This window comes from Solanum tuberosum, unplaced genomic scaffold (assembly GCF_000226075.1).
Source record: "Solanum tuberosum cultivar DM 1-3 516 R44 unplaced genomic scaffold, SolTub_3.0 scf00100, whole genome shotgun sequence".
NCBI lineage: Eukaryota > Viridiplantae > Streptophyta > Magnoliopsida > Solanales > Solanaceae > Solanum > Solanum tuberosum.
Genome location: NW_006239024.1, coordinates 1,169,919 through 1,197,493, shown reverse-complemented (window position 1 = coordinate 1,197,493; position 27,575 = coordinate 1,169,919). Strand labels below are relative to the sequence as shown.

The window sequence follows — 27,575 nt, the reverse complement described above, 5'->3', positions numbered from 1 at the left end:
AGAAGAAAAGTATTATATTTGTCTTTATATTTGGAGATTTGTCCACTCCATACGGACTTAGTTATTGGTTAATGCAGTGTTTAAGATTCTTGCACTTCATTTAATCAGTAAAGTTTTATTTTCATCTTGGTTTCTATCAGTTTGGTATCAGAGCAGATCGATCCGATATGGTCAATACCAGATCTTCTACTTCTCAAGAAAACACTCCCAACGTTGAATCTCTTGCCCAACAATTATCTGTCATAGCATCAAAACTAAATACTATTGATTCGTTGGCAACAGAAGTTGCTACATTGAAAGCCCAGAATGGTTGCACCCAAGAAGGGGAAACCAGTCACCGAACCCGTAATGGAGGAAAATTTGTTTGGCGAGAAGAGGAAGAAGACATTTATAGCCCAATGTGGCTAAAAAATCCTTTCCAGAGGCCACACACAAAGATGAAATTTCCTAGATGTGAAGGAGGTGATCCCAGGGGATGGATTTTGAAGGCAGAAAAATATTTCAGCTACTATCAAACTCCAGAGGAACACAAAGTTGACATCGCAGCGATGTATTTGGAAGGTGATGCTCTTGATCTCTTCTCTTGGATAAATCGTGAGCGGACTTTGCTTTATTGGGAAGAGCTTGTTAAAGCATTGCAAGAAAATTATGGTCCTGCGGAGTTTCAAAATCCCGACGAGCATCTTTGTAGCATTCAACAAAAAGGTTCTATACAGGAGTATTGTCAAGAATTTGCAAAATTTTCATCTAGGGTAACAAACTGGCCAGATCATTGTCTGTTAGGGGTGTTCTTGAATGGGCTAAAAGAGGAAATTAAATCTGATGTTAGGATTCACAAGCCCAGAACAGTTTACAGAGCCATGAGTTTGGCACTCGAATTTGAAAATAAATTAGGCCCAATTCGCAGCAATGGAGAGTCTAATTGGACCCCAACCAGTAGATCCACTATACAAAAATCAGTGCACTCTTCTATAAACTCCCATAACAATACTAACTCTTCACTTCAAAATCTACACAACAATGCTTCTCCCAATCCATCCACTTCCCAACCTCTTCAAATGCAAACATGGGAAACTGAGAGGAGAAATCTAATGGCACAGGGACTTTGTTATCGTTGCCATGAGAAATTTGCACCCGGTCATAAATGTAAATTTGCGAAATTGTCTCGCATGGAGCTTACAGGCGGAGATCAATTGGAAGATGTTGATTGGGTTAATGCAACAACTGTTGGCGACTCTCAAGAAACTAACATTGCTGAAATTTCGTTCCATGCCATTTTGGGACAGTCAGTTGGTTCTACAATGAAGCTTCAAGGTGAAATCAACCATAGAAAGGTTTTAATACTTGTGGATAGTGGTTCCACACATAATTTTATGGTTGAATCTGTTGTAGAGAAGCATAAGGTCCCAGTAGAGATAGTTCCAACATTTGGTGTGCAAATAGGGAATGGAGGGAATGGGGCCATCATTCGCCGCAATAAAGTTTGTCAGAACCTTCAAATTCAATTGCCAGGTTTTACCATCACTCATGATTATTATCCTTCTGCACTTGGAGGGGCTGATTTGGTTTTTGGTATCAACTGGTTAGTTTCTCTCAATACTATTCAAGTTAATTGGAAGGATATGTTCATAATTTTCAATTGGAAAGAGAAACGTTACAAACTGCAAGGGATGAGATCGGCTAGTTCAATGGGTTGACCGTCCCCTTGAAGAAGCTAGTTGGGAGAACTATGATCTCATTTTCGCCTTGAGGACAAGGCGACTTTTCAGAGGGGATGCACTGATACGACTACTCGTTTATCTTAGTTTCTTTTTGAAGAGGATAAAATATATAAGCAATAATTATCTATAATAGTTATAGGCTGCATTTATTAGGCAATTATCTACATCAGTTATTAGGCAGTTCTCTACAACAGTAACTATTTCTCTATTAGGGGTACCACCACTTTTGACAGCTTTTCTCTTCCCACATGGGTCTCTGTACTAGAATCCCTATTTATAAGGGATTTCTGAGCTGGAACACAGAGATTACTCCTTATTACCCTCTGGTTCATATTATGATCCAGATTTATCACACTGTCATCTTCTCCGGTAAAAGTTGAGGCTTTTTCCGGCAACACTTCAAATCTTACTTTGCTTTCCACCCATATTGGAAAAAAAAAAACTTGATTCCATCACGCACAATTGAAACTTCTTTTGGTATATTTATTCCATCATCTGCCACCAAAATTCTTGCCCACTTCATATGGTTCTTTAATTCTGTCTCTTCTTCAGTAGCCACCCATCCACCACAGAGTTGTCCAATTTCTGCAAAAACTTGATGTGACCAAAGATGAAGAGGGACTCCTATAATTCTGATCCATGTCTTCTTAACTTCCATGAAGATTGGTTCAAAACCTACGGTTGGACTCCACCATTCTAAGTTGAAAACTAGGTTTTTCCATTTCCACTGGCCTTGAAGGGTTTGTTCCGCCATGAATTTGTTAGGAAATTCAAAGAGGAACATATTGCCATATAGCTCATAAATATTGACTCCAAATGTCTTCTTCCATTCAGAAGATGACCATCCTTCTAATCTCGGATAAGGAAGGTGATTCTTTGCTGGCCTTCTCCAAATGTCCCACAAGGCACCTGCTCAATAACCCATCCTCTTGCTTATCTGATTTGCTTGTCATCTCTGTTCTTCTATGGCTTTTAGTAAGCCATTTGCTGTCTCTCACAGCCTTTGCATAAGGATATTTGGGATCTGTAGCTCTTGATAGGATCGTTGGTACTGGTCCTTTGTGGCATTTAATGAAGTTTTCAATCTTAAATGCTAAATCGTACCATCCAGCATTTAAGACGGGTTCTGGAATGATGATTACAGATCTTCCCCAGCATTCAAAGCAATAATGCTCATATATCTCCCATAATCATTATGTTTTCTAGTACAGAAAAATTCCTCCTTTCTGTCAGCAAACCTCCATCTCCTAATGTTCTTCTCATTATCAGGGGATGCTTAGGGATGCTTCTCTAAGCAGTGAGCAAATCCAGTCCATTGCTTTGCTGCTTATAGTACAGAAAAATTCCTCCTTTCTGTCAGCCAACCTCCATCTCCTAATGTTCTTCTCATTATCAGTGGATGCTTCTCTAAGCAGTGAGCAAATCCAGTCCATTGCTTTGCTGCTTATAGTTGTTCTTCTCATCATTCTTCGACTTCTCTCCAACCACTCATACCAAACAGAAACCCTCAGCATTCCATTTGGTTATGTCGAACGATTTGAAACCAGCATTAAAATATATCTTGTTTTCCCCCATAACTGCAAACAAGATATTACAAGAAAGAAAAGGGTACCTTTCGTTAGAAAATGGTAGGTCTCAGGCGAACTATCGGAAAAGAGGGTTCTCTCTCTCCTAGAAGGTAGGAGAGAGAGAGTTTTTGGGGAATGTGCCTGAGAGCATTTAAAAAGTAACTTTCTCCGATGACTTCTCTCTTTTCTAGATATGGGAGAGATTCTTTTTATTGCAGGGGACAAATCTTTTGAGTTATTAAACATTAGTGAAGATTGTGATTGATGGTTCACTCTGATTGAACATGGGAGGAGGCTACTGACAGTATTAGAATCGATGAAGCAAATCAGCGTTGGGTGTGAAGCTCTCCTTGAAGCTTCGCAGGGAAGGGGAAATCGATGCAGAAGGTGGGCGAGAAAGATCCAATGCAACTCATACAGGGTAATCGAAAATTTCAACATCTATGGCTGGTACTTGAGAATATAAAATTTGCTTGGGGAGAAAAGAACATCAGTGATTATCCCGGAGAATGACTACAACTGGGGGTAGGAAGATATTGCAGGGAAGATCAAAATATTTCTGGGGATGGCTGTAAATCCACGATTTCAGCTTGCAGATTCAAAGGCAAAATCATATTTTCAAGCAGCAAAAATTACTAATTGGCCAACCAACTCTGAGAAATCTTCACAGTCCCAGTCAATAGAAAAGGAGAATTTCCCTGCGAAGTGTCTAATTGGGACGTTCAACAACTCTTTTAATATCAGCCCTAATCAGGAGATAATTCAAAAACAACAGATGGCAAATCAGTGCAGGGCGTAGAGTCACTCCCATAAATCACAACAAATTTCTCTTCAAGCTACACCCCAAGCAGGAAGCTATACGAGTCAAAAATGGTGATTGGTTTTGGAACGGAAGGAGGCTAACTCTCAATTGGTGGTTAGCAGCTGCTGAATCTGAAGTAACACACAGAGACGCAGGTCAGAGATGGGTGAAGGTGTTTGGGAACCCCTTGCATGCTTGGACAACTGAAAATTTCAGGAAAATAGGAAATCAGTGCGGGAGATATGTAGACATTGATGAAGACACAAAGAACAGGAATCAACTTTATTGGGCTCGCATCTGTGTTCACTCCGACATGGAATTTCCAAGGAAGGTGGATTTAGCAGTTAAGGAGTGGAAATTTGAAATCTCCATTATCTCCGATTCCGATGTCGTCGCGGGTAAAGTCAAGCATGAGGGGTCTTTACCCAGCCGTCCACGGAATGCTCCACTTCTAGGACTCCTGTAGCTATACCTATAGCTGCACCTGCTTTCCCCAACCCTAGAAAGCAACACGTGAACAACCACGTGGGTCAACAGAAGCCAAACCTTTTTAAAATGGTGGGTCAGGACGAAAATAAGGAGAAGGGTCCTTTAATATATGCAGATCGGACCTAAAGAAGAGGGAAGCAGAGGGCCAGCCAAACAACACAAGATTTGGAGAGCTATTGGGCTAGTCAATAATACTAGAATGCCTCCAATTAAAGACACACCTTGAAGCCTAACCAGTTCTCAGAATTGAATTCTGAATCACACACAGAGCATGGAGTAGCAGGGGAAACAGACAGAGAAGCTGATGATGAAGCAGAGAACTTTCAGAGCATATCCCTCCCCATAAATCCCTCTTTATTACCAGAATCAAACAAACTGCCTCAGATTCTGATTACTCTATTTCCTCGAATAGGGATTTTCTCTCTCTCCTCTGACATGAAGAAAGCTCTATTGATCAGCAGTTGCTGGAAAACCCTATTGAAATTAAGATGACACAGTGGACAAAGATTGTTATGGCTAAAGCATGCAAGGCCTTTGGGGTGAATGTAAATGGGTTTGAGCACGAGATCCTGGAGATGATCTTACGTATGGAGCAGAAGAGAAAATTACAACTTCAGCAACAAAGGGAAAAAAAGAAAGATGCAAAAAATTCCAAGAAAAAGGGGGATGGCGAGGTGAAAATTTTGATTTCCTCAGTCAACTATGACAAATGGGTCCATAATGAGGGAGAAAGAATCATGAAGGGTAGGAAACTCAAAGCACTGTCCAAATGAAAGTGAAAATCATAAGTTAGATGTGTGGGGGCTTAATGACAATTAAAAAAAAAAGACCATTATATCGTTGGTCAAGAAGTGGAAGCCAGATGTTTTATGTCTACAAGAAACAAAAATTGAAGGATGGTCTACGGTTGTAGCAACACATATTTGGGGATCTAGATAGGTCGACTAGATGGAATTAAAATCATATGGAAGGAGCGGGGGGTATCATAATATTCTGGGAAAAGAGGCAATGGAATCGTATAGATTTTTTGAGAGGCACATACTCCATCACTGCAATGTTTGAAGGGTTACAGGGAGATCTCAGATGGTGCTTTACTGGTGTATATGGGCCACATTCAAATTGGAAAAGAACATAGTTTTGGGATGAATTAGTTGATATTAGAGGGTTATGGATTGATCACTGGGTAGTTGGAGGAGACTTTAATGTCTGTAGATTCGAACATGAAAGGTTTACCTCTTCAGGGTGCTCACTACACTTGGTACAGGGGTGAGCATTCAACTCAAGCCTCCAGAATAGATAGATTTTTTATTTCTACCCAATGAAGTGACAACTTCGGTGAATCAACTTGCCCTCCCCAAAAGTAACTTCTGATCATAGACCCATAGTATTGGAGAGTGGTGACTGGTATGTTAACCCGTCATACTTTAATTTTAGATTATGTGGTTGCAAGATGATGGTTTCATTGACAAAGTCAAAGAATGGTGGCAGAGCTATAATGTTAATGGTTCCCCAGATTACATACTAGCTCAAAAACTGAAACACTTGAAAAGGGATATCAGCAAATGGAATAAAGAGGAATATGGCAAAGTGGAAGTCAGGGCAAGCAAAGTGTTGGATGAACTTCTAATACTTGAGCAGGCAACTGAAGGCAGAATGAAGACTCAAGAGGAAAAATATCAGATTTTGAATCTCAAACTGGAAATTCAGAGGTCGGCCAAAGCAGAGGAGGCCTCGTGGAGACAAAAGTCCAGATGTTTGTGGTTGAAAGAGGGTGATAGGAATACTAAATTCTTCCAAAGGGTTGCAAATGCCAACAGAAGATACAACAGAATAGACAAACTACTAGTGGAGGATGAGATAATAGAAGATAAAGAGCTCATAAAGGAAGAAATACTCAGCTTCTATCAGAGCCTCTATACAGAGGAAGAAAACTAGAGACCTACAACCTCCTTTGAAGGGATGGGATGCCTAACAACTGAAGAAAAAGATGGTTTGGAAGCAACTTTTGGTGAGGAAGAAGTGCTAGGTGCAGTCACATCTTGTGCCCCCGATAAAGACCCTGGACCGGATGGCTTTACCGTGGCCTTTTATCATAAGAATTGGGATACAATTAAGAATAACGTACTTGGAGCTCTAAATCACTTCCATCACAATTGTCATATGGTGAAGTCTTTTAATGCAGCTTTCATTGCCCTTATACTAAAAAGAAAAGGATCTATGGCGCTAACCAACTACAGACCCATTACTCTAATAGGTAGCTTCTATAAACTCACACCTAAGGTGCTGGCTGAAAGACTTAAAAAGGTGATTGGAAAGCTGGTGTCAAAATATCAAAATGCTTTTATTAAAGGTAGGCAAATCGCATATGCTACACTCATTGCTAATGAAATTTTGGACTAGAAGCGGGCCTCCTTTTTAAGCTTGATGTAGAAAAAGCTTTTGACAAAATAAATTGGGCATTCTTAAACTCAATTCTCAGAAAGATGGGGTTCGGGGCAAAAATGGATTAGATGGATAAGATACAGCATGCCTACTGTGAAATATTCCATCCTTATTAATAGTGGTCCTGTGGGATTCTTTTCTCCCACAAGAGGGATCAGACAAGGGGATCCTCTCTCTCCATTTCTCTTCATCCTTGCTATGGAGGGTCTCAGTTGCATGCTCGAGAAAGCCAAACAGAGACAATGGTTGGAGGGTTTCAAGGTTGGAACGAACAGTGAGACTCAGGTGTCCATCTCAAACCTATTATTTGCAGATGACACTCATTTTTTGTGGTGCTGAAAAAGCCACAAGCTCTCTACCTTAACCTCACCTTCATGAATTTTGAAGCATCATCGGGCCTTCATATTAACATGTCGAAGAGTGTTATTTATCCTGTTAATGTGGTGCCAAATTTGGTAGAGCTGGCTGATATTATGGGGTACACTATTGGCAATTTCCCAACAACCTATTTGGGACTACCTTCGGGGGTAAAACACAAAGCAACTGAAATATGGAATGGCGTTATTGAGAAATTTGAGAAAAGACTGGCTACATGGCAAAAGCAGTACCTTTCTCTAGGAGGAAGATTAACTCTAATAAGCAGTGTCTTGGATAGCATCCCAACATATTTTATGTATCTCTTTCGAATCCCCGACAAAGTCTTGAAGCGTCTAAACAACATCAGGAGACTTTTTGTGGGAAGGAAACAGTGAATCTCACAAGTTACACCTTGTGATGTGGCAAAAAGTCACTCTTTCCAAACATCTTGGTCGCCTTGGTATCAAAGATCTTGCTATTCATAGCAAGTTTATGCTTATGAAGTGGCATTCGAGGTTCACTCAGGAGGAGGATGTTGGTCTGTGGAAAAAAGTAATTGTGGCTAAGCATGGCAGCAACACCCAATGGTGTACAAAACAATTCACACTTCCCTACAGAACTGGATTATGGAAGGCCATTAATACCTTGTGGGATGCTTTTCTCAAACAAACTCACTTTGAGGCAGGGAATGAGAACCATATCAGATTCTGGCTAGACAAATGGACAGGAGACTACACTTTGAAAGAAGCCTTCCCAAATATATTTGTTAAATTAGGTCTTAGGCCTAACTCACGCCCCAAAAGCTAGCTCAAAGGGAGGAGGATTGCCCAAGCCTTATAAGGAGTCCACCCATCTCATTAACCACCGATGTGGGACTTTTGTCATTCTTTAACAATATTTAACATTGCCAGACATCCTAATTATTGTATTGCTCAGTATAGGGATGGCAACTCTTGGAACCTGAACCTAAGAAGAAATTTGCAAGATTGGGAATTTGAAGAGTTATTGAATCTGCTCAAAAGCTTAGAGAACAGCAACATTAACATTCAGAGCAGTGATAAGTTAAAATGGAACTTCAACAAGAAAGGTTTATATACAAAGTCAAGGCAGGATATGGAAACTAGAGCTCCAATAAGATGATGATTGATCTATGGCCCTGGAAGTTAGTCTGGAAGACTAAAAATCCCCCCTAAAGTCTCGTGTTTTACTTGGACAGCCTTACAAGAAGCATGCCTCACTCAAAATTTCAACTGGTCAATAGGTGTTACATGTGTCAGTCAACTTCAGAAAGCATCAACCACCTTATGCTTCACTGCCCTTTTGCAACACACTTTTGGCACATGTTCCTAGCGCTTTTTGGTATAAGTTGGTCCATGCCCTTCAATATCAGAGATGCCTACACTAGTTGGAGCTCTATGGAAGTTAGAAAATCCATCAGGAAAATCTGGATCATGACCCCAGCTTGTATTTTTTGGGTTATTTGGAATGAAAGAAACAGGATATATTTCGATGGAATTTTAACTCCAATTTGTAAGCTTTAGGCTAGTTGTTTGGTTAACCTTTTTAGTTGGGCCAACTTTTCCCCTGTAAAATAACTTAGATCACTACCTGGATTTTGTCAGCTACTTAGCTCGATAAGTTTTTTCTGTTCTTACTGAGCTGACAGATCCCCCCTTTTGTATCATTGCATCTACTGGATGCCTTGATGAAATCTCACTTCATCAAAAAAAAGAAGGGTTTTTTCTGCTAAAAATGATATTTTAAGGATATAGTCTAAATTTAGAGTATACTTTAAGAAAGATTTTGGCCAAAAACTTTTTACGAATATGTAGTAGAATTCTTAACACATATACAAGGTCTAGACAAACGCTATTGGGTTCCTCATACCGCATTGTGGATCTACCCATGTATTCACCTTAGGTCCAATATTTACTAGAAGGTTTTTTAATATTGTAAAAGATTTTTATGCGATTTCAGTACTAGAGAAACTAATTTTATAATGTTGGACTGACAGGTTTAGATGGAGAAACATGGACTGTGAAGATACAGAACCAATCCTAATGCAGTAGTTTTTCCATGTTGTACTTGAAATAAAATCGGAAAGGAGAGAGGCTGGAACGAGGTTGGCATGGGGGACAGAACCAAAGGTGAAAACTGCTGGGATTGGGTGGTTACTTTTAACTGGTAGATAAAAATGATTAATGAGGTTAGATATAAAAATAAAATAAAAAAGGCAGCAAAAGGAAAGAGAAATATCAAGGCAGCAAGCATCAACATGCCCTAGAAACTCTAAGTCTACTATCAAGTCAAATAAAACAAAAAAACAAGAGAATGAAAGTAAGTCAAGGTCAAAATTTAGATGAATACAAAAGAAATGAGAAGAAGGGCAAACACACAATGAAATTTTGAGAAACTAGAGGGGTGAACTAACAAGAGGGATATGAATAAACTGAGAATGTTTTTTTGTTAAGGCATGAATATACGCAGATTGTTATGGTGATGATCACAAAGATCTTTATGAGACCAGGCTAAGCTGAACAAGCACGAAACAAGACACAAAGATCTTTATGAGACCGGGCTAAGCTGAACAAGTACGAACCAAAACTTTAAAGGCTTCAAAATAGTTAAAGAAATTAAACTTAAACCAAAACAAAAAAATTCAAAATAATAGCAGTAAAAAGGGAAAGCTAGAGTATTATCACAAGGATTTCAGAGACCAAAAGAGAGTGACTGTTGGCAAAGTCAAACTGAAATAACACACAGCTTCATCTCCAAAAGTTCAACAAACAGCTTCATGACAATTGATGGGTTTTTATAGGACCTCCAATGTTCCAACACTTCTACATTGTGTTTACTTGTCCTTTCGGGAAATAACAAGATGGGGCATTAATAGTGAACCTAGGCTCTTTCCCAGCTTAGGTGTTGCAAGATGTTATCTGATGAAACTAAGATAGAAGGTGAGAAACTAGCTAGCAACTAAGATGATGGTACAGGATTCATTTTAGCCCTGTTTCCCCAGATCAATGTAAGTACTTACATTAAAAGAAAACGCAATATGAATACTTTTACAAATAGACATAGTTTTCTTCCTATTGAAAGCTTAAAGCAGTTCAAATGCAGCACAAAAGACTTGCACTTCTCTCAGAGGCTAATGTTTTGCAGATTTGCTTAAGACCAATAGAGACTACATGGTCTATGAGGTATAAATGGAAATAAGTCCAAAGCTTTTTCAGCTGTAAAATTGGTGATATTACAATAGCAGAAATTTGGCTGACTTCTAAAATCTTGACCAAGAAGGTCTTTGGATAAATATTCCAATCTTCATTGTCATTTGAGACTCTAAATAATAGTGGATAAAGTTGGTCTGCAATCATTCCACTAGGATCAAGATCAAATGAATGTGCATTCTCTTTCTCGCAAGCGAAGATGTACTTCTAACCGCTCCGTAACCAATGATCAGGCAAGGCCGAATTATTTAGTTCGGATTTTTTGGTCAAAAAGAAGATATGATTCCTGATTATTCAGACCTTGTTCATTTATTACAGATACAGGACTGAAATCACAAAAGGACTGTCTCTTGCTTAGTACTAACACTTTAAAGTTGTTCACAATTGGCACTAAAAAATTTAGTCTGATTATGAGACCCAGGAAGAACTTCCAAGATACAATAATGAGATTCCAATGATAAAAATATTCAAGGGGAGACATCTATATATGGGACTAAACTTTACCATCACGGTAAGGTCCCAGAGACTCAAAGTGCTCTTCATGATTCAAAAGTGTCGTTGAGCAATTGTTAACTGTAGCAACTAATACAGAGAGCATTGCAATCTTTAACAACATTTAGAGCATATAAAGTCTAAAACTATGCATTATGAGGAGTTAACATGAGAATGTCAAACATATTAAGGACAACTCACGTCGGTGTTGCGGATAGATCTGCTCATTGATGGCTTAAATTGAATTGTTTTCGCCATAGAAGGTGATCCAATCACAAAGCCATTATTTTGACTACCCTAAAAACAACAGGAAGAGAATATAATGACCATCAAATATAACATAAAAAGTATCATATAGTTAATCATGACTCAGCTAAACCTCAAAATACAGGAAATTATGCACTCAATCTCAGAGTAAATACCACAGTAGGGATGCATTTTTTAACAAACGCCTGCCACATTTACAGAGATGTATTATTCTGCTTTTACAAGCTTCAGAAATACTCCTCTTTCTCCAAACTTACGTAACACGCTTTCTATTTTAGAATGTCCTATAATATATCTATCATTTAATAATTCAAGTTTAAGTCAAGGTGTTTCCACATCAAATTAACTTTTGAACTACTAATTTAATATTGTCTTTTAAGGTTTTTGCACGACTTTTAAGAAAGACATTTAATGGCGCCTCAATAATAAAAATATTTTTCAAAGATACCTTTTATTTCTTCTTTTAAGCTTTTTTTTAGTGGAAAAAATATGAACTTTGAGATCTATCTTATTAGCAACATCAGCTACATAAAACATTAAATTTCTGGCAGTACAGCAATCTTCCATATTCGCGTCCACTCTATTCACGTGTCACTTTCCATCAACTCTTACTTATCCAATAAACCTCAATCAAATTTAACTTGAGCCAAGATTTCAACTTGAAAATTTTATTACTCTTATACTATAATTTCAATATTGCACAACAAAAATTATGAAGACTTAAACAAACATGGATACAAGATTTGAGTACCAAATTTCATCAATACAATTACATCTAAACATGCTTGTTGAACCTGACACTAATTATGTTGTTAGACAATAATTCTGTGTTGATCTCAATACTGATACATTTAAATCTTAATTCAAACTCTCCTAGAGTTTAAAATATCTACAAATGTTGAAGATGTTCACTTTTCAGCTCTCCATTTTTAAGAAATAATTGGCATTATGTTTTTGAAATTAGTAGTATTGTATTCCTCAACATCAAGGACATGTTGGAGACCTCCAAAATATTGTGAACCAAAACAATAACTAAGGCACTTACAAGGATCCTAAAAGATCTACTAACTGTTCAACTTACTCTACGCTTTCTTCTTTACACCAAAAATGAAAGATTATGATACAGTTCCATTTAATCTTTTAAAAGGAACTGAAACTATCTTCAAAACATATATTGTTTCTCTCTCTCCATTTTGTCCACCATATACTAGGTGGAATTATTTTCCACTTCTTTTGACGTTTGCTTCCTACTCTCCTGATCCAGCAGTTAAGATCTGTTGTTGTATGTTCTAGCAGTATCCACTTAGTTTCTGTGAGGCTAAGAAATAATGCCCAAATCTGTGAAGTAACTTTGCAATGTAGGAACAAATGGTTGTTAGTTTCCTCAGCCACAGTGCACAGGATGCACCTAGATGCTATGTGGAAACCTCTCCTTTGTAATCTTTCCTGGGTAAGACATGCTTTTCTAACTACCAATCGAGTAAAACACTTCACCCTTGGTTGGAGCCATGTTTTTCTAGACCTGTTTCCACTTTCCATGGGCTTGTCTTACAACTTGATTGCTTTATCTCTTTCTTCCTGTACAGCTATTCACTGAAACTCTGTCTTCATTGTCATGCTTCCACCTTATTGTATCAGGCTCTGAAGTGATGCCATTAAATCCACTTAATTCTTGCAGCATCTCAACCACACTCTCCACTTCCCAATCATTCATCTGTCTTGTAAATGAGATGTTTCATCCTTGCGGAGATCATATGTCAACTATTGTTGCATCAGGATTGTTTTAAAAAGAGATTAGATCAGGATATGAGTTCATTAAGGTCTCATGTCCAATCCAGTTCTCTTTTCATAGAAGGATCTTGGTGTCATTCCCCACTTCATAATGTAAGCTCCTAGCCAGGTTGGACCAAATATTCCCAATTGTTCTCAACACCATAAATGCTAGATACTGTGTTAGTACACCATTGGTAATTCTGCCCATATTTGCGATAAATTACTTCCTTCCACAATGCATGATCCTCCCTGGAAAATCTGCAGAGCCACTTCATCAGCAAGCAATCGTTTTGCACCTTCAAATTCCTGATACCAAGACCACCAGAATGCCTGCTCAACTAAGTAGTGTGCCAGTTAGCCAAATGTATTCCTTTGCCCTCTTTATTTTCCATCCACAAAAAAATTCTCCTCAACTTATCCAACCTCTTCTCCACCTTGGAGGGAATGGGGATTAATGACATTACATAAATTGGTAGTGGATCGAAAACTGAATTTATCAGAGTAATTCTTCCTCCTAGAGAAAGGTATTGAGTTTTCCACTTTGATAGCTTCTTTTCCGTTTTTTCTACTATTCAAATCACAAATTTCCAACTCTTTCTGTTGGTTGCCTAAAGGCATGCCTAGATACACTATTGGGAATTGGTCTATTCTACATCCCAATATGCTAGCCAGACACTGCTTATGTGATACTACTTTGATAAGAAATATACTGTTCTTCCTCCAATTTACACACAGAGAAGAAGTAGCCTCAAAGATCACCAAAATCATTCTCATAAAGCTAAGTTGTTTTGCATTAGCTTCATAGAAAATAACAGTAGCATCTGCATAAAGTAGATGGAATATATGCATCTCCTGTCCTCAATTATTGCCTAACTTGAACCCTTTTAGCCACTTGAAACCCTCCATGGTTAGCATGGAGAGGAAAGGTGAAAGAGGATTTCCCTGTATGAGACCTTACTAAGTCAAGAAAAGGACTTAGTTTTCATTCTCATAAAGCTAAGTTGTTCTGCCTTAGCTTCATAGAAATAACAGTACAATCTGAATAAAGCAGATGGCATGTGCATCTCCTGTCCTCAATTGTTGCCTAACTTGAACCCTTTCAGACACTAGCACCCTCATCATATTGTTGAAACCCTCCATGGTTAGCATGGAGAGGAAAGGTGAAAGAGGATCTCCCTGTATGAGACCTTGCTAAGTCAAGAAAAGGCTTCCTTACTTTCAATTCATAGTAGTCTTAATGACTAGTACTTTGAACCCTTAAGAAAGTGGGTGGGGTGGGGGGTTCGGCACTTGCTTCCTTCGTCTTAAGTAAAGTGCAATTTATTTACTTTTTTGATTCAGAACTCTTAGTCAAGCTGGAGAGATAGATTTTTTTTATTCAGGTTCCATAGGAAAGAGAGGAGCCACCACCCAATGGTACTTTACGAAAGTATGGTCACCGGGGCAAGCAATTTATTTACTTTTTTGATTCAGAACTCTTAGTCAAGTTGGAGAGATAGATTTTTTTATTCAGGTTCCATAGGAAAGAGAGGAGCGACCACCCAATGGTACTTTACGAAAGTATGGTCACCAGGGCAAATACCTTCTCGAGACTATCAAAACGGATTCGTCTCACATAGGGGCCATTTGGGGGAAGGGCTCTTTACCAAGGATTCTCCATTATCATGGCTCAAGAACCTAACAATCTGGATGCAAAATACAATCTTCTTCAACCACCTCTCATCAAAACCCATGTGATTAAGAATATTGAAAAGGACTCCTAGTTGACATGGTCATAAGCCTTCTCAACATCTACTTTATGCCTAGTACCTCGATCTTCACCTTTGAGCCTAGTCCAAAATTTCATTGGCTATTAGTGCAGTATACATGATTTGTCTCCCTTTAATGAAGGATAATAGATGCTTGTTTAGCAACTTGCTTCCTTCATCATAAGTAAGGTGCAATTTACTTTTTTGATTCAGAACTCTTAGTGGAGCTGGTGAAACTGATTTTTTGTTTGTGGTTCCATTGGAAGGAGAGGAACCATTGCCCAATGGTACGTTTACGGAAAATAAGGTTGTTGGTGGCTAATACCTTCTTGACACTATTAAAACGGATTTGTGTCACGTAAGGGCTATTTTGGGGGAAGCGTTCTTTACTAAGGATTCTCCATTCTCATGGCTCGAGAACCTAACAGTCTTGATGCAAAATACAATCTACTTCAACCACCTCTCAATAAACCCAATTTGTTTAAGAATATTGAAAAGGAACTCCTAGTTGAAGTGGTCATAAGCCTTCTCAACATCTACTTAATACTTAGTACCTGGATCTTCACCTTTGAGCCTAGAGTCCAAAATTTCATTGGCTATTAAGTGCAGTATCCATGATTTGTCTCCGTTCAATGAAGAATAATAGATGCTTGTTTAGCAACTCGCTCACCTCCCTCTTCAGCCTCTCTTCTAGAAGCTTAGCAATGATTTTATAATTTATAGATCTGAAATCTCTTGAGTTCAGAGACCCTGTTTTCTTGGGAATAAAAGCAATATATGAAACTCTTCTCAAACAATTGATGAGAATGGAAGCAACATATGAAGCTCTATTTATGAAAAGAATTGGAGAACTAAATATCAATATCCAGATATCTCTAAAATTTGAAGAGTTTGAATTAAGATTGGTGTCATGAATTATATTGGCATAGATATTCTGATCAAGCACTTGATATCCTTCCTGATCATCTGTTGCTAGTCTCCAAAGCCACTTTAATAGAGGGCTCTTCTTGTGGGCTTTCAAATTCTTAATTGTCAAACCTCCTTGTTTTTTGTTTGGTTATAATAGCATCCCACTTAACCAAATGAAATTTCTTTTCCCCTTCTCCATTACCTTGCCATAGAAAATTTCTTCTCATAGGATCTAGCTTTTTAATGATTTTCCTAGGCATAAGAAAGAGGGACATCATATAGGTTGGCATGGCCTCAAGAACACTATTGATCAATGTGACTCTACAACCCAAGGATAAGTATTCACTTCTCCAATACCAACTTATTTTAACATATTTCAACCACAGAGTTCCAAATGCTCAAGGATTTACTCTTAGCTCCCAAAGGCATGCCAAGATAGGTGGTGGAAAGTTCCTTATCTTGCCACCTAAAATGTTTGACAATCAAGTGTATATCCCAGTTCGGCAATTCATAACCTCCTCTTGCAAAAATTTAGAATGATTTCTTTTAATAAAATGTTGTTATTTTTGTATAAAGCCCCAAAATTATACCCATTTTCCGAGGTTGAAAAGTTTTGCTCATCAAACACATCTAACTTATTTTCGAATAACCTTTATAAAGTTTGATAACAACAATTATCCAATCATTTAGCAACATTCAATTCCAATTATCTGCGCAGTATGTTATAGTAATACTTCGAGAAAAACAAAAAAGTAAAGTTGACCTCTTCCTCCATTCTATATAAAAGCCATACATGTAATTATCGTCATCGAGCTAATTATGTCAAATCAAACTAAAATATTCAATGAAGATTCAGGAAACGAAGATTATTATTAGCATTATGTACCCGTTATTAAATAGCCCCAAAACCAAACCATATAACTTTTTGATGAAAAAGGTAAGAGAATAAAAATCAAAGCATATATCTTTAGCTATGAACTCATTATGCATATGAGCAAATATTTTTCTTCTTCACTTCATCTTTATTTTCCTTTAGTCAAGCATAACTAGGTCAGTGATTCCTCCCGTCAACTCACCATGTAAGCATCCCAATTATATCATGCTTTTAATAAGATTCCACATCCATTATGTTCAATACACTTTTTAAATTTTTTCAGCCAAATGAGTTGAAGGAAATGCCATGGAGTGTTCAAATACTTCTAAAACAGATCATATTCAATGTCCACATCACTTGCTCAAACAATCCAAAGGAACTAAAACATGACAAATTCAATTATATATAAAAGGATAACAGAAAAAGAGGAAGGAAAGTACTAAAGTGGAGCTGCGTACCCTGCAAAAATACGTTTCATCTTTACCATCTTCGAACAAGGAGGAATAATAAGCAGGATCGTATACAGAACCACCTAGAGCATCATCAGAATTGGATGGCTGTCTAGTTAGAGGAGTTGCAGGATTGAGAAAACTGTTTCTCATATCACTATCTGCCTCTCGGGGAACTGAACAGTCTATATAAGAAACACCGAGCTTATACATTTGAATCCACAATAGTGAAGATGATAATCTCACACAAAATCCAATAATTTGCATGGAGAGAGTGAGTTTCACCGAGAAGATAACAAAGGTTCCATAAATCCCAGAAGAAATATTCCTGCATGAATAAATGAAGTTCATGAAGAAAGATTTTACTTTTTCTAACATTTCAAGAGCTGTGGTAAATTTACTGTACAAGGATGTTTGAGAACACAATGCATGAGTGAAGGCTGGCTCTACCTGCAATCTTAGACAGTGATGCAGCAGCCGGTGATGCTACTAAGTCAAACTAAAAATATCCATGAAGTGACCAATAGAACAGCTTACAGTAAACAAATAAGTTGAGCTAAACCAATTTTTTAGGATTGAGAATTACTTGTGGTCAAAGGAGTAAAAAGAACTAAAGCTAAAAGTTAATTAGTTCATTGATAATTAGCTCGCACACCAATTTATTAGCCTATTACTTGATTTCTTTAAAAATAGGAAAGGATATAGGTATGGAGACGAAAGGCAATTCTTCTAGAGAAGTAATAATGTGGGGAAACAAGAGCTCATACTACTTCAATAGCATTTGATAGTGTTATATAATAAATAAGAAAGAAATGAATTTGGAGATCACATTGGTCCTTAAAACGTAAAAGAGAAGGCCTCGCCAGAAACCTCCTTTACAAAGTATAGTAGACCGTCTAGATTTTAAAAAAGCTCGTGTAATACACGCAACTTCTAAGCAAAGATTCAAACCATCGTCCATATGCGTATAGACTCGAACCCTATGATTTCTAAGTTGTACATATATTTTAAGGTCCTTTACTAAATGTAGTAAGTGTATCGGATGTGGTTTAGGGTCGTAAGGTACCTCAAACACCAAGCCAAGTTCAAAACATTTCTATCAGCTAAATTAGAGCATGAATTTAGATAAGGGTCAACTTCAAACAACCATATCTCTAAGGTTCTGAAGAGTTAGGTGACCCATGATCTATCAAATTAAAGGATTGTGAGTCTTCTTTCCAACGCCCCCCACCATTCGTCAATCGAAGTTCGAAGTAAAAAGTTATGCATGATTTACCAGAGACTCTCCAACCTAGCTAATGGATCTAGCCCAACTTCGCGACCAAGTCCATGTCACGAAGAGGAAGCGGACCTTCACTATCCACTTGAATAAAATTTCATCTTCCAGCTCCATGACACAAAGCCAACTCAGAGCTGGGCCAAAATTCGTCGATTTTTGTTTTTCTTTATTAGGGTGTTTTCATCTTAAAACCTTTGGGGAATTATCTAAATAGCCTTAAACGTGTAGAATTTTAGTTTTTTTTTCATTATTAAACCCTCTCATTCACTCCTAAATCTCTATGCTCAACAACTTCAAGAAACACCAAGGCTAGGGTCCATTTTCCAAGATTCTCCATCAAGCTTCATCACTAAGGTATTAGGACTAAATGAGGAATTTGTTTCATCCTCATGTCCAAGACTCCTAAGTTTTTATGAACTTGATTCCATAATTAGGGTTATCAAGCCCTCATATTTATGACCTGAATTACATGTAGGACTTCAATGAGGAATTTTTTTCATCCTCATGTCCAAAACTCCTATGTTTTTATGAACTTGATTCCATAGTTAGGGTTGTCAAATCCAAACTCAAATTCATCATATTCATGACCAGAATTGCGTGATTTCTTGAACTTTTTATTCATGATAATGGATTATCGACAAATGCACTTCTTTTATATACTTAAAAAGGTTTTCTATTGTCATCCTTGTTAGTTCTTGGCATGTTATTGTTTATGATTCATGAACCTTGTATTTCAAAACATGATTTTAGAGTCTTTATGTTATTATGAAAGCTATTTTGAGAAATTACAAGATATGCCTGTTCTAGAAATTTTCTCACGATTTAAGTTGTGAACATGATTTGAAAGATATGTTTTAGAAGAGATTTCAGTATATGATTTTAGAAAACAAGATTTGAGCATAGTGTCACAGCGAGATATGTTTTAGAAAGAGATTTTGAGCAAGACTCGTGATAAGCTTCTAGATAAGCTTAACAGATATTTTTATGAGTTATATGGATAGTATATTTTGGGAGTAGTATTTAGCACCAAGCGAATGAGGGTTCTAGATCGCCCAAGTTCTAGAACTATGTGCCACCACAGAACTATGTTTGACCACTTTGTCAATCGACTATTTGGCCCTGAGAAGCTCAAGTTAGTGGATCCCTCTTTGGGTTTTTGCCTTTATGTAACTGATGTTACCTCTGCAAGAAACAGGAAGAGAATGGAATCCACTCATTCTTTCACTACTGAGTTGCCAGACAGCTTTGGGATTTGTTCCTTAATTTCTTTGGTTTAAAATGGGTCATGCCAAGCTCAGTGAAGGATTTACTACTACATTTGGGTATTAAAGGAAGAAACAACCAGATAAAAGATATCTGGAGAACTATCCGGCAGGTGTGTTTTGGGTACTGTGGAGAGACAAGAATTCTAGGTGCTTTGAGGGCAAAGCAAACACTGTACATGAAATGAAATATAGGTGTCTGTGAATGCTAGCTTTTTGGTGTAAACTCCAGGATGTTTACGAAATACAGAAAATGATTAGATTTCATTAACTCCTTCAGGAATAGGATCTTTTGTATAGAGGTTTCCCCTTCTTCATTGTTAGTTTTGCATAGGGGACTGCCCAACCTTGTACATACCAATCACCTTCCTGGTGTCTAATTTTTAATATATCTATAAAATTTCTAGATTACTGGCATAAAAAGGAATACCAAGCCACGGGATTCAACGTTTGTGTTTTGTAATCCTTTTGTATTCACAAACACTCTTTTTGAAATTGGAACTGATTTTTTTAAATTGAGCACAAAAGCACTCTTTATGATAAAATTCTTATCTAGGATCAGAAGATATCGCCTTTTTGAATAGTTAATAACCATTATAAGCTACAGTTCATTTGATCAAGAGAGAAATTTACTGAAATAATGTTCCACCTTGAATGGCGTAAGGCAACTATAATCTTCAAAATAAATCCTCAGGGAGCTAGACAAATCTCGGAACTCTATAATTCTTTTCCATTTCTTTTCACTAGTCGACACCCACTATCAGTTCCTTGTCCGTTAAATCATTCTTTGGCGCTTGCATTGAATAGTCTTTAAACCAAAGCTCTGTTTCATATTCTTTTTTTCAGACTAAAATTTCAGGTCAGTCCAAATTAAAATTGTCCACCATTAATTTCGGTACCAAAGCACAAGTTTAACCCTGGTATGAGAAATGAAAGAACAAGTAACAGTTGGAGCATCTCTGTAGAGCCTTACATCTCTGTCCATCGTTAATTTCGGTATCAATTATTTGTCTCTTACATAGCTCCAATCTTCCACTTAACACCAATGCATTTAGTTGTGGGAACTCTTTAAAACTTCACCATTCCTCCACATTAGTTAGTATCATACTTTTTAATTGTAGATCCTCATGAATTTTAAATTTCATGTTGGCATATGCATGAACTGAAGCTTTGTAGTGAATCTACAACTATAACTAAGAACATAAAAATGTACGGTCTTTTTTGTTACTCAAACATGGTGGTTTCAACGCCAAATAAATTCCTAAAAAATTTATGTTTAAAGGGAGCAATAAATTAAAGCTAGAGATAACAATTTACATATCAATTTGACCTGAACCATATGCCACTCACTCCATTTCTAATGCACATTCTTGTCCAATATCTTATTCAACGACCAACTGTCCACAGAAATAGTCAACTCTAACAATTTGCATCTTTAGAAATTACTTAATTCGTAAAGCAAAATAAAGTTTGGATAGATGACATTATTTTGATGAGATAGGAAATACATGTATCAACTAGGAGGTACTACATAATTTATTGAAATAAAACTTATTAAAGAATGGATTCTCAAAAGTCAAATTAGATGTTGTTCTTTTCAAAAAAAAAAAATCTCAAAATAATGGACCCCTAAAATCTCAAAATTATCAAGACACTATGGACCCCTAAAACATTCCTTGCATTCTTAAAGGTTTCACTTCTCTGGTCTTCAAAAATGTTTATATCAAACTTCTAGAGATATTTAACAAGCAGAAGCAGATGGTAACATAATTGTTAGTGAATTATGTTTAACCACAAAAGAAATTCAAGTGAAATTCCATACAATTCTGCATTCAGTTCAAGATTCATTATTCTATTTGATTTTCCCAGTGAACTTTCCCATTGATCTCTAGATTACCATTCTGAAAAATTGAGTAAATGAGAAGAGTATGAAATGAAACTTACCAGATTTCGGATGCAAAAAGGATGAACCAAGAAATGTCCACTAAGATTGCACAGAAGAGAAGTACAGCGTATGTTCTACCAAGACTCTGACTGCTACTCTCAATAGCCACCAATGCGAATAACCCAATACCCAAATTGATTAAGGAAACACCGTTGTATAATGCCCCAAGAGATCCAATCAGTGCACAACCAATCTTGAGGAATCAAAATAGAAAGATGGCACAAAATTAATCACCAATTTATTTACCCAAAATCAACAAGTCAGAAAATACCTGAACATAGATGAGAATAACTGCAAAGGATTGAATCCTGTCATAATCACGTAGCCACGTTTGTATGTGAGTCGTAAATGCAGAACAAAGCATCATATACAAGAAGAAATTCCACTGGACACTTATAACTGAGAAGAAAAACCAGTAGGAGAAGATGGGGAAAAGGATGATCGTCGCCCGCGAGGGGTTCTACATTGAAAGGCCCGAAAAACCGTTCGATTTTGCTTCTCAACAACGGAACAAAGCGACGACGCCACTTCCTCTCTTTGAACAATCTTGCCTTTGCTACTGCATTTAAGGCAGCCCCGGGCAAGGAAAGCCGATTTCTGGGATGTGTTCCTTTCCTTTCCTTCTTCAATAAATTCTCTAGTTTTGCGCTATTGATTTAATGATACGATGTACTCACTTGGCAATAGCATTTCTTTTTCTTCTTCTTTTTGAGTAGAACCCCAAAATAGCCAAATAAATAAGAAAATTATCAATAAAGTGCCGTATGGTTATGAGATTAGTCCAAAACTCTTTTTTTTTTTTAATAATTAGTCCAAAACTAAAGAGATCGTTTGGTAGCTATTTAGGATCCAAGTTATTCACGTAGAAAAGTAATACGATGTTTGACTGACAATTTAGAAACCCACTATTTATTAATTTATGCAAGATAGAAGGAGGATTAATTGATACATGAATAACTAATATCTGCATAAAACAATACATAGATTTACTCATAACTAATACATATATTATTAATATCATCATAACTCTAACCTGCTATCAAACGACCCCAAATAACTTTGGTTATTCATGTATTAATTTTAGAGAAAAGACATAGAGTGACACCTGAAGTTGTCACGAATTTTCAAAAAGACATATTAACTATGCGGGCGTCCTATTACTCTATAAAAGTATTAAATATCGTTGTAAAGAGACCATTTTAACACATTTTCTCCATATGTTTACATTCACGCAGATGATGCGCATGGATGTGAATTTATTTATTTTCAAAAATGAATGAAAAGGCTCCACGTGTCATTTCATTCTCTATTATTTAATTACTTCTTTTTTAAATACTTCATCTTCCCCAATTCTTTCAAAAAGATCCATGGTTGAAGGTTTAAACTAAAAAAATCATCTTCTCTCTTGAATGAAATCAACCCAAAAAGATACGAACTTTCTATCTTCTTGTTAATTTCCAGTCGTCAAGATTTAATATCTTTAAAAATTGAGAAATCAAGTTATCTTTTGTGATTAGATTTTGAGAAAAAACATTCTTATAATGTCAAATACAAATCTTGAATCATATTTGTAATGACGAGAATGATTTGACGTTGTGTGTGATGCGATGCGAACATGAAAACTTACTTTTAGTGCAAATTTAGTGGTCAAAGAAAAGAAAAATTATGTCTTTTCTCATTTTTAAAAGCTTCTATTTTTTTAGAATTTCGTTCCATGAGATGGGTGAGTCTGGAGCATTATCTCATTATGAAAAAATGCCACAAATTAAATCCTAGCAAAATCCCAACCCCCAAAACTTAAAGAAGCTCAACTCTTCATAACAATAGCGGAAAAAATGGATGATTCCAAAATGCGAAAGCTTGATTTAGCATTCGGAGGTAAATCACCTACCAAGAAATTGAAATCATCAATTGAAAAAGGTTCTGAAAAAACCCATAAATTGAAAGCAGCGAAAACATCCTTTACCGGCAAAGATATGCCAATATTTTAGTTTTTGGTCTGCATTTTATTAATATTTAAATTAATTCATTAAAAGAGGGTGTGCATCACTCTCCTATTAGAATTCTTGGGTTGGTGAGAAAATGGGTCAAAAGGTCTCTTTACAACGATATTTATTACTTTTGTGGGGTAATAGGACATCCGCATAATTAAGATGTTTTTTTGAAAATTTGGGACAACTTCAGTGGTGACTTTATGTCTTTTCTCTTAATTTTATACCATGTTTGGTTTTCAAATAGGATTAAAGTTAGAGAAAAGACATAAAGTCACCACTAAAGTTGTCACAAATTTTTCAAAAGACACCTTATCTTTGTGAGCGTCCTATTACCCCACAAAAGTATTATATACCTTTGTAAATAGACCATTTTGACCCATTTTCTCATCAATGAATTCGCACATGTTTAACTAAAATTAAATATTAATAAAGTTAGGACAATCCGACCCGAATCTTAAGAAAAACACTGAAGATTTCTTTCTTTTTCATTTTCCAGATTCTCTCTTCTTTTCCATTTGAAATCTGCTAGACATTAAACAAAAATCTTGGAGGACTACCTGAACAAAGGATTGAATATTTTTCTTTATGTATTTGTGACTTGTTGGAATAAACACACGTTTAGGGATTATTTTAGCGTAAAAAGTGTTAGAATCGACTTATTATAATTGGTAGTGTTAGGATTTTGTATGGTTATATACTTAATTTTTGTGTTATAGAGTAATGGTATTGTTAGGTTTCGTGTTATCGACTTAGTACTACTCTTATTGACTCTGTTATAGAGTATTATTATACATTTGTAGGCTTTGTATTTGTACATTTGTAGTGTAATATTAATCTGTAGTGTACATATGTTAGGACTTTATTCGATTAGAATATATTAATTTGTTAGAGTTTGTTCCTAAATGTGTGGTTGAATTGTGTTTCTGTTGTTTACATGTTTTTTTCAAGAATCTTCCTATGTTTTTTGTTCTGATAACTTTATGTAACACCTCGAAATCTAGTAGTCTAAGCTGGGGGCTAAGTGAGATATCATGAGCCAAAGAAGTGAGCTTGGGCAACCTTCACGAGGACCCATACGGGCAGTGAACGGCACCACGAGTCGTGGTGCTGCCCATGGTAGCTCACAGTAACTAACCAAGTTGTGCTCACCTCCAACGACCACCAAGATGGCTCGTGGTGGGGACCACGGGTCATGGTGATGAGCGTGGTGAGCTAGGCAGTACCTAGTCGAAACTGCCCAAAAATGAGACCCTCCAAACAAGCCACTTTACGACTCGTGAAGGCCACTACGGGTCGTGGGAAGGGTCATGGTCAAGAGTTGAGTTTAAAAGGTTAAGTGGTTGCAAGCCAAGCCACTAGTCAAGTACCACGGGCACCACTACGGGTCGTGAAGTCCTTGACGGGCCGTGGTGCCCATCGTGAAGGTGAGTCAGCAATTTTAGTTCAGGGGTTTTTGGGTCTTTTTCGGTTTTAAGTGAATTAATACTATGTCGTTTTACCCAAGCCTAGGACCCTAAATAAGTGATTGTAACCCCCAAAACTCACCCATTCAAAGTCATTCTCTCAAACTCACCAAAAGAAATTGGGTTTTCCTCTCCAAATATATCTCTCTCTAGAACTTGAAGAAGAAGAAAGAGTTGAAGCTGGGATCAAGGTCAAGTCTCCAATCCTCAAGCATTTGTGGGCTTTGTTAGTAAGGTATGATGACATTTCATCCATGGAATCCTTGCATACATGGATCCCCTAAGATTCCCCAATTGAAAAGTAGAAATTTCCCAATTTGAGTAAGGGTTTTCTTCTAATGTTGTGGGTATTGATGAATGTTGATCCAAATGATTGGGTTATGGTTGTTTATGCATGAATTGATAGGAATACATGTTTTTAGGATGAATTTACATGTACCCATGCCTAACTCATGTCTAGAAAGATGAAATTGATGTAAATGGGTTTTATTCCATGAAAGAAGAATTTATGGGTTGAAGATGTATTCTTATAGGATTGATGAGATACATATTAATTGCTTTGAGAGTAAGCATATATGATTATTATGAGATGTAGTTCTTTGAGTGTAAAGCTTATGTTATGAATCAGTGATTATTGATGTAATTGTTGTGGAAGGGATAGTACCCATATGAATTGCTTATGTATGAATGTGAAAGGCTTTCTCACATTGAATGATTCTAGGTTGAAAGGATTGCACACCTAAAATGAATCTAATGTAAAAGACTAAGAAATGGATGAGGCTAGAGGCAATCACACAATGACCTTTAAATAAGAAGGATATGAGGCGATTCCCCATATTCCTTAAAACTGAATAAGAGGCGACTACCCTTATTCCTTGATGTTGAACAAGAGGCGACTCCCCACGTTCTTATAATAATGATTGGACATGGAGTCGATTACTCATGATCCTTATGTAATGACATGGAGGCGAGTACCTGTGTCATATGATGTTGGGCATGGAGGCGAGTACCCATGACCTCATAAGTTGGACATGGAGGCGAATACCCGTGATCCATTTATGTAAGGCAAGAGGCGAATACCCATGAGCCTTTATAGGAAGGCAAGAGGTGATTCCCCATGTCTATAAAAGATAAGCTAAATATGTTATGATAGGTGATGAGCTTGGATGATTGCTTAAGGCTTCCTTTTATGATTAGTAAGACTAGTGGAGGACTACCCATGTCTTGGCTAAGTATGCTTTGAGGTTACTTCAATAAGTATTCCTTTTATGTTGAAATGATCTATTATGTGCATTGATTATGCTTATGACTTATGTTGTCTAACTCTTATATTTATGTTGATGTTTATACAAGCTATCATATTTAGTACATTCATGTACTAACGCATACTCTTGCCTACATTTCTTATAAAAATGTAAGGTCCGATATTCCTGACTCTCATCCCCGTGGCTAGGATCATAGGAGAGGCAAGATTGAAGATTGGTGAGTCCTCATAGCATTCGAGGATTTGGCCACCATTTCCTTATGATCTTTTGATTTTACATTTTGAACATTGTTGTATGGGCGGTGTCCCAAGAATCTTTGTATTAGATGGTTTTTGAGACAATTGTATAAGACTTCCGCTTCATTTTATGAAACTTTGATGTTGTTGAAAATATTTTAAATTTCTACCGATTTTCTATTATCTTCACTTTGAAAGCTAAGTGGCTTATATGAGACCTCTCAGGGTCTTGTATGCCATGTTACGTCTAGGTTGTACCCCTGGGTCGTGAAAACTTGGTAATCAGAGCACAATGTTTAGAAAGGTTCTAGGATGTCTCAAAACCATGTCTAGTAGAGTCTTTGTAACACCCCGTATTCGAAACAGACCAAAAATACAGATTTCGAGAAGTTGCAGGTGCAACTTACGGTCACCATCCACGGACCGTAGGTCAGACCACGGCCCGTGCTGGTGGTCCGTGGTTCACCACTGCAACCCCTCCCAGATTCAGTCAGAAAATTTGACTAAGTGTTGACCCATGGCCGGACTTACGGTCCGTAGGTCAGGTCACGGACCGTAGTTCGTGTCCGTGGATCGATGCCCCAAAAGCCCAGCTTCAGTCCCGATTGACGGTTGACCAGCACGAACCGTCAATCGATCCACGGTCCATAGGTCTGACCGTAGATGAGGGTCAACAGTCAGTTAGATGAAGATTATTGATTGGTGATAAGCTTAGGGAACAGGCTAAGAAGACTAAGAAATCAAGAACAGGTAACTACGAGTATTCCCAACAGAAATCGGGTGGTGGAAATCGCTCACATTTTCAGCAGAAGTCTTCGACTCCAACCCCTTCATCAGCTAGTGTTCCATTTCCCAGGTTCCGTAATGATCAGAAAGGTAGGGCGTCAAGCTCTAAGTCTCAAGGTACTGTTTCAGGCACCAAAACCTACCCAACTAGCCCGAAATGTAGTAAGAACCATCCGGGCGAGTGCCGAAGGATGCTTTAGGTGTGGTCAGTCTGGTCATAGATTGAA

The 27,575-nt window shown here is 37.2% G+C and overlaps 1 protein-coding gene across 1 annotated transcript in view; it reads right to left on the bottom strand.

Annotated features, from left to right (window-relative positions):
- Positions 1 to 22,311, bottom strand: part of LOC102578643 (uncharacterized) — a 35,936-nt gene extending 13,625 nt beyond the window's left edge. The window contains exons 1-4 of the mRNA XM_006348161.2: positions 21,876 to 22,311; positions 21,604 to 21,797; positions 17,128 to 17,446; positions 11,300 to 11,395 (exon numbers count right to left, since the gene is read on the bottom strand). Coding sequence (XP_006348223.1) covers positions 11,300 to 11,395; positions 17,128 to 17,446; positions 21,604 to 21,797; positions 21,876 to 21,971 — 705 coding nt within the window. The 5' untranslated portion in view covers positions 21,972 to 22,311. The remainder of the gene's footprint in view (positions 1 to 11,299; positions 11,396 to 17,127; positions 17,447 to 21,603; positions 21,798 to 21,875) is intronic.
- Between the last annotated feature and the right edge of the window lie 5,264 nt (positions 22,312 to 27,575).